Source organism: Diuraphis noxia, unplaced genomic scaffold (assembly GCF_037042655.1).
Source record: "Diuraphis noxia isolate RWA-SAM2 unplaced genomic scaffold, SU_Dnox_SAM2 contig0001, whole genome shotgun sequence".
Lineage (NCBI taxonomy): Eukaryota > Metazoa > Arthropoda > Insecta > Hemiptera > Aphididae > Diuraphis > Diuraphis noxia.
The window spans coordinates 18,890,313-18,899,278 of NW_028301711.1; the positions used below are offsets into that span (position 1 = coordinate 18,890,313).

Consider the following 8,966-nt stretch of genomic DNA (forward strand, 5'->3'; position numbering starts at 1 on the left):
ACTTTTGACGGGCATCATGCGGCAACGTTATGATATATCATGAATTTGGAAAATACGTAAAAAAATAAAAACCATCCACCCTACAGTTATAAAAAATACGTCCCTGTAAAGTGCAGGTAGTGTGCTATCCTGTGAATACGTTTTTAGGGATAACATTTTAACTCGTTAGCGATGAGGAGACGATTACCGCAGCGAGTCCGAATAGCTTGCATCATGCGGCAACTGTACGCTAAACCATTATTTTGAAAAATTATTAAATAATAACCCACAGTCCTACAGCTATAAAAAGTACATCCCTGGAAAGGGTAGGTACTGTGCTATCCTGTGAATGTACTTTGGAGGTTAACAATCATAATGGATGGCAACAGGAAGCGCATTACCGCAGCAGGTCCATATAAACGTCAAATCGGTGTACAATTATACGCGGATACCTCTACACTACGAGATAATGGTAATAACGTTTTGTAACTTTGGCGATACACTTGCTTAAGGTCCCCGAACAACGTCGTAAGTGCTGGTCTCGATCGGGGTAGTTGTGGTTTTTCGTCAAAAAAGCGATAGGTACCCCCCCGTTGAGAACTTTTGACTTTTGACTGGCATCATGCGGCAACGTTATGATATATCATGAATTTGGAAAATACGTAAAAAAATAAAAACCATCCACCCTACAGTTATAAAAAATACGTCCCTGTAAAGTGCAGGTAGTGTGCTATCCTGTGAATACGTTTTTAGGGATAACATTTTAACTCGTTAGCGATGAGGAGACGATTACCGCAGCGAGTCCGAATAGCTTGCATCATGCGGAAACCGTACGCTAAACCATTACTTTGAAAAATTATTAAAAAATAACCATAACCCCTATAGCTATAAAAAGTACACCCCTGGAAAGGGTAGGTAGTCTGCCCCGGGACTCACCCGGCAAATGAAAAAAGTTCCCAACGGGGGGGTACCTCTCGATATTTTGGCAAAAAAACGACCATCCCCCGATCATCCCTAGCTACTGCGACCCCGTGAAGGACCCTGTAGACTCTGTGTTACCGAGGTTTGAACCCGTTCACACCATTATATCGTGTTATACATCGATCCGCGTACAGTATTACGCTATATTACATATAATCGTGTTTTAAATAATTCCAAAAATTCTGTAACATCAACCCTTGGACCGATCGTCCTGAAACTTTCACAGATCGTAGGGGGCGTCGATATATAGACTCACCCCGGTACATCCAATCGAAGAATATACATTTAAACCGTCAAGTATATATAAAATCAACCCATAACTCCACCTTAACTGAGCCTGTGATCCTGTTCTGCGTGTCACTGATGAGTTTGACACTATCAGGATTACTATTAATAACTTCTAGCGTTCAAAAATACCAGCCACGCTGTATCGGACGGACGGATTACTATTTTTAAACGTCCCCCACCATCGATCCCATTGTTATACGACCACATAACCATCATCACTATTACCCACTCCATTCTCTAACATGACAAAATTATTTTGTAATTCTTCTTCTTCTTCTGTGCCTTCACAACTCTGTAAGAGTTTTGGCTGCCATCGTCACTGTTCTCTAAATAATTCTTGTTGTTTGTCATCTTGTCGTGATGTCGTCCAAACGCGCTAACTTTATTTGTAGCTTGGCTAACGCACATAATGTTGTTGAAGTGCGTAGTGGCGTCAATCCGAGTGTTACGTGTGGTTCTCATCCGAAATTTGGTGATTGTAAGTATTTAACACATTGATTTTTTCGAATTATCCTATGGAACAGGGGTTAGGTGTTGGAGTGGGTTGTAAAAATTATATTTTTAAATATTTTTTATCCTTATAATTTTTTAATTTTTTTTATCCTTATAATTTTTTAAGTTTTTTATCCTTATAATTTTTTAAGTTTTTTATCCTTATAATTTTTAAGTTTTTTATAAGGATAAAAAATGTTTAAAAATATTATGTTTTAATAAAAATGTTGTTTTTTAACCAACAATGCACTTTAATATTTTTCTTTATTTAGTAGTTAGGTGTTGGAGTGGGTTGTAAAAATTATATTTTTAAATGTTTTTTATCCTTATAATTTTTTAAGTTTTTTATAAGGATAAAAAATGTTTAAAAAATATTATGTTTTAATAAAAATGTTGTTTTTTAACCAACAATGAACTTTAATATTTTTCTTTAATTAGTAGTTAGGTGTTGGAGTGGGTTGTAAAAATTATATTTTTAAATATTTTTTATCCTTATAATTTTTTAAGTTTTTTATAAGGATAAAAAATGTTTAAAAAATATTATGTTTTAATAAAAATGTTGTTTTTTAACCAACAATGCACTTTAATATTTTTCTTTAATTAGTAGTTAGGTTTCAGTAACTTTTTGTAGCTGTAGGGTAGCTTAGGGGAGTTATGGTAGCTTAGGGTACCAGTAACTAGTTGTGTAAGTTTCATTCGATCGGTGGAAGGGTTGATCTTACAGAATTTTTGGAATTATTTAAAACACGATTATATGTAACATAGCGTAATACTGTTTATAATTTTTACAACCCACCCCAATGGAAACTAAGATTATTTTAATACTCAAAATTTGTTTATTATACAGGGTGGTTTTTTTATCATCCACCTGGTGTTAATGTCCTTTTCTTCTTGTGTTTATAGTTATTGACAAATCAAACACTGTTTATGAACACAAACAAACAATGGTACAAAATTATACTTTCTTGTTTATTCGATGTCCATTTTGTCAAGAACAGTTTATTTATGAAATGGGTTTAATATACCATATTATGTACAGTCATATAGATATTCAAAATAACATTAAAAAGAGAGTACGCCATTCAGAGGTAATCAATGCATTATATCATTATTATTATGCTGTCTATGATTATATTATAATATTCATTTATTTATATAAAATACATTTTATTTGAAAAGGATTTATTAATAACAATTGCATCCGCGATCACAGAGTTAAGTGTTAATACAGACTCATTGAATAGTATCTCGTTGTTCCACTATGTTAAGAGTTATGGAATAAGAACACCTGATGTTAATACATTTAACAATATCATTATTGAAAATTCTGGGGCTATTCAATGCATTGTTAATTCCAAAACCAATGCAAGTAACAATTTTTATATTATAAAATATTTACAATTCATATATGTACACTTAAAACTTAACAATAAACTAAAAAAATAAACTACAATAATTATATACAGGTGCTATCAAGATATAAAGACGTTAATAACATAATAAAATATATACAAACACAAGAAATAGAAGAAGATATTACAAAGGGAAACGTAAATAACATAGCATCTAATTATGTTGCCCTAAATTTTAGCAAAAAATTAGGGCGAAAAAAATTGGTGGCTATTAAAAAAAAATCCATAGATATATTACACAGTCAAGCGGTCAAACATTATACACAATACTTAACATCTTCCAAACAAATAAACCATATACAACCACAAAACAATATTAACCATAGTATGCCTCAAAAACTCTTCAAAAAAATACAAAAGATTCCAGCTCCTTCCAAATTTAATACAACAGATATCAATTTCATTACAACCATTCCATCTCTAGACTATTTCATTTTAAACACTATTTCATACAATAACAGACAACAAATTATTGATGAGTAAGTAAAATAATGAACATAACTTATTAATATAACTAATAACTAATATTTCTATTTACAGTTTACAAATTCCTGAAAAACATATCCTTACACATGCATATAAAAAAAAAAAAATATTTATCTAAATTACACCTGATCCTTAAATACATAAACATATTTAAATATCTCACTAATGGCATACTCGATGAAAATAATAAAAAAATAATGAATTTTTTGCAATTCATTAACATAAAAAATGTATTGTCGTTGGAGAAATTGCTTCGTCAGTTTGAGGATGAAATGGATTCTTGGAGGCCGAACCATATGATTAGTGTATCATATGAACCCACAAGGTAAATATTTATTGACTATTCCATCATCACTAAATTAATTCAAATAAATAATGTAAAATATGAATTTAAAAATAAATAGAATTCATTCATCCACAAATATACATACGTTAGTAATTGATCAATATGAAGTCCTTCAATTTTCCATCCCGGCCAGCAATGATTGTAATCATGCAATTATTCTGGCCTGCCTAATCAGCATGGAAACAAGACGCACGGTATGCCTTAAAAAAAATATTTAAAATTCATTACATATAATTATTTAAAATTCATTACATATCATTATTTAAAATTTATTAATAGCATTTAATTTTTTTTTTTACAGTTGTTAAATATTTATGATCACATTACAATTATAATGTGTGTAATAAAATTTAATTTCATTGACAAAAAATCTTTAAAAAAAATATTAAAAGAATTAGTATTTCAAAATTATTTGACAATTGAATTTATTACCACACACATAATATATAATTTGAATATGGAACAAATTATGGAGGAAATAAATAAAAACATGAACACCAATAAATATATAAACCAAATAATGACTATCAGCAGAGAGACGTACTATACAACAGGCGTATTTTATAATGTAACTTTATTTCTTTTATTCTTATACCAGCAATAATTCATAACTTCAAATTATCTTCTTCATTGTGTATTTGTTTCAGCTTCCACACAACTTCAACCCTAAAAACAAAATCAAAAAACACAGTCAGTACAATAACAACAATATATTCAACCAGTTCCAAACAAAAATTATATACATACAACAATACATAGAGAACATACTACACACAAATTTCAACAATATCACAACTAACAACATTGAAGAACATTATATCAACGAAATTAAAAATTACAAGTACACATTAAAAAATTTGCTACAGGTATTACCCAAAAAAACAAAGGACTCCTCATACACAACGGAAGAAATTTTACACCTAATAAACAACCACCAAGAACAAGAATCAATCCATTACCGTCCCTAAAATAGTTAATTTAATATTTTTTTTTTTTTTTAAATTTTTATTTTTATTTTTATTTTTTTTATTTTTATAATAATTATACAATCTATACTTAATAATCCTAATAAACCTAACCCTAACCTAACCTAACCTAATCTAACCTAACCTTCCCTCGGGACCTTGTCTTAAGTTTTTTTAGCAAATTTGTATTCACTTTTTGACATGCCTTAGTTGCCCAACAATGCTGCCTGCTTATTAGTTATTTAGCTTAATATTACTGACTGACGGGTGTTAATGAATTACTAAATTCAAGAGAGGCATCTGACCATTTTGATAAATCACATTTTGTCTAGATTCGGTAAATACATCGTGTGCAATGTGCCAATGTTGCACATATCCAGGTTACAGCCTACAGGTGCATTGTACATAATCATGAAATATTGTGTTTAATATAGAAACTCTATTTAAAGTACAGTAATAGTCATCTCAAACCAAAATTCCATTTTTTAACGCATTATCACTCCATGATCAGAAAATTTGGTCCTGTCATAAACTTTTGGTCCATGAGATATGAAGCCAAACACAAGACTTCGAAAATTTCTGCTAGATCATCATTCAATAGAAGAAATATTTGCATGACTTTGGCAATAAGACACCAACTTCAATTGAATGAAATGTTTACTAAAGGTAAATTAAATAAATCAGTTATTGTAGGGCCTCAAAAAGAAATAGATTCTATAAAAGCCAGTCTAATTCAAAATGAACTAAATCTTGATAACATTGAAACATTAACCCTTTCAGTCCCCATGTACATTATAATGTACATACATTTTTATAATTGATAATTAAATAATGATAAGCGCTACGTTCGTTATTGTGTTGTCTATGAATTCGTTATAATGTGTAGAATCAGAATAAAATATCACGGAGTTTATAGAAGGTACTATTTATGTACATTACAATGTACATTGGGACTCGTCGGCTCAACACGACCGCGCGAGACGCGACGGACTAACGGGTGACGTGAACGTCATAATGCTATTATTGTTATTAGTAGTTTGACGTTCGATTCGTTGTTATTTTCCGTCGTTACTTGTGTAATTTTATTTTTATTAAATTTTATTGTTATAATTTTAACATAATTTTTTTAAAAATGAGTAAGCTTACTCACACAGATATAATTGATTTATTAGATGGGAATATCTCTGAATTAAGCGATTTTGAAAGTGATACCGATAGTATTGGAGAGATTGATGAACTTTTAGAAAATTTTGATGAAAACGAAACCTTTGAATTGCTTGACTACAATGATATTGAAAATGTAAATGACTTCCCGGAAGTTGATGTCCCAGGTTGGTTTACCATCGAAAAAAAAAACATGAAATGGGTACAAAAACCTTTTACACCCCCTAAAATAAATTTAAATGAAATAGAACAATCTGACTGTCCCGATGAAATACAAAGTCCATTATATTATTTTTCTAAATATTTCAACGATTCCGATTTTGAAAATATGTCATTTTTTACAAATTTATACGCTGTTCAAAAAAATACAAATAATTTTAAACCTACAAATACTCAAGAAATGAAAGAATTCGTAGCTATTCATTTAATGATGGGTGTTTTGAAGTTCCCGCGTATTCGCATGTATTGGGAAAATAATACGCGAATACATATAATTGCGAATTCAATGAATAGAAATCGTTTTTTTAGTATAAGGTCACATTTTCACGTAATAAATAATATGGATATTCCAACTAATAACCATGACAAATTTATTAAAGTTCGCCCACTTTATGACCGTATTAAAAAAGCTTGTTTAAAATTACCTACTGAAAAATATTTATCGGTGGATGAACAGATTGTTCCATTTAAAGGCCATCTGTCAGTGAAACAATATATAAGAGGAAAACCTAATCCATGGGGTATAAAAATTTTTTTATTATGTGGTCAAAGTGGCATTGTGTACAATATACTTTTGTATCAAGGTCTTATGCCTGAAGTATCCGAAGAATCGCGAAAAATATTTGGATTAGGTGGAGCAGTTGTTTTGTATTTATCTGACCATTTGCAATGTAATCGCCACTATCTAACGATGGATAATTTTTTCACATCGATAAATTTAATGTATACACTGCAAAAAAAAGAAATTTATGCGACAGGTACTATACGTGCAAATCGTTTTTGTAATCCTCCATTTGTATCGGACAAAATAATGAAAAATTTAGGAAGAGGGACAACATTTGAAATCTGCTCCAATGTTCCAGATATAAATATAGGTCTTGTGAAGTGGTACGATAACAAACCCATATATTTATGCTCCAATATTGTGACATCAGGAGAAGTTGACAAAGTAAAAAGATGGGACCGCAAAAAAAAAGAATATGTATACATCGAAAGACCTGAAATAGTACGTCACTATAATAAGACAATGGGGGGTGTCGACAAGCATGACCAACTTGTGAGTTTTTATCGTTGTTTTATTAAATCTAAGAAATGGACATTGCGTATGGTCAGTCATGCCTTCGATATGGCTGTAAGTAATAGTTGGCTAGAATATGTTGAAGATGCTAAAAAATTAAAAATCCCTAAAAAAGAAATTATGGACTTACTAAATTTTCGAATGCGATTGGCAGAAGAGTGAATTTATGTGGGTAAAACAGTAACTCCGCCTTCAAAGAAAAAAGGACGACCAACGAATACACCATCACCTGTTGTCAAAACAAAATTATATTCGGAAACTCAAAAAATGATGCTTGTTGACTCACGACCGCCAACATCAGTTCAACATGATAGCATAAATCATTTGCCAAATTATGATGCAAGGAAAGAGTCAACTAGGTGCAAAAATACAGGGTGCAAAGGCAGGACACATGTATATTGCGACAAATGCAATGTACATTTATGTTTTACTTCAAAATCGAATTGTTTTTCCGCATTTCATGTGAAATAATTATTATTTATAAATTATTATACTTGTATTTACTAAATATTATTTATACAAAGAGTGTGTATGATAGTATGTTTTCTTTTTATATTATTTTTATTTTAAACTTGTTTTTAATTTCAGTACTTAGTAAAAGATATAGTACGGCTAAAAATAATATTTGTTATAGGTATCTATAAATAATAAATATGCATAAAAAAAAAAAAAAAACAAAAAACATTTATATATTATTAGTTATTATTAATAGCTAGTATTACAATATAGATATCTGTTTTAAAAATATTGGATTAGATGATAAAATGATTTATTTATACGAGTACACACTATATCACAAATATTGTGGAGGAAATTACATTTTTAGATCTCAAAATAATAAAAAAATAAATGTGTAGCGTTCGATTAAAGTATGTTATTTTTATACCGTTGAGTCCCAATGTACATTACGAATTCTCCGAAAATAAGTGTGCCAAAATTTTTTAATTCACAGGATCACTCATAAATACGGTAAATAAAAAGAAAATAATGAAAAAAAAATTTTTTTCCAAAAAAAAAAAAGTCGGGACTGAAAGGGTTAATAAGAGTTAAATGGGCTGAAGAAAAGGGAACGCGTTATAAACCAAAAACTATTTTGACATTAGATATTATGAATGATAATAACCCAAATTTTGGTATGGTAAAAGATATTTTTCTTTATGGACCAATAGGGTCATTTTTGAGTGCAGTAAATTTACAGCGATTGGTTTTGATGATCATGTTTTTTGCTATGAAATAACATCACCCGAAATAAATGACTTATGTTTTATATTCCAAGACTTATTAATATCACCTATTCCTTATACTATAAATGTTGTTTCAAATGGAACATCTTATGTAACTGTAAGAAGTCCTTTGTAAATAATAGTTTACTATGTATCAATTTTAAATATTTTGTATTGTATGTTTTTAATATTATTATGTATATGTATTGAATATTTTTCTATTATATTTTAATATAAAATAATTATAATTATATATATACAGGGTGATTCTTTTATCAAACAACACACGATCATTATTCTTCGTTGATCTTGTTCTTATTATAAGACACAAAC

At 29.7% G+C, this 8,966-nt stretch overlaps 1 protein-coding gene across 1 annotated transcript; it reads left to right on the forward strand.

Annotated features, from left to right (window-relative positions):
- Positions 1-309: 309 nt before the first annotated feature.
- Positions 310-5,120, forward strand: LOC149060172 (uncharacterized). The gene is made up of 8 exons (XM_089216180.1): positions 310-451; positions 2,644-2,828; positions 2,920-3,105; positions 3,207-3,631; positions 3,693-3,963; positions 4,043-4,178; positions 4,286-4,552; positions 4,632-5,120. The coding sequence occupies exons 1-5, from the start codon at positions 355-357 to the stop codon at positions 3,754-3,756; spliced, it is 957 nt and encodes a 318-aa protein (XP_089072306.1). The 5' UTR covers positions 310-354; the 3' UTR covers positions 3,757-3,963; positions 4,043-4,178; positions 4,286-4,552; positions 4,632-5,120.
- The last annotated feature ends 3,846 nt before the right edge of the window (positions 5,121-8,966 follow it).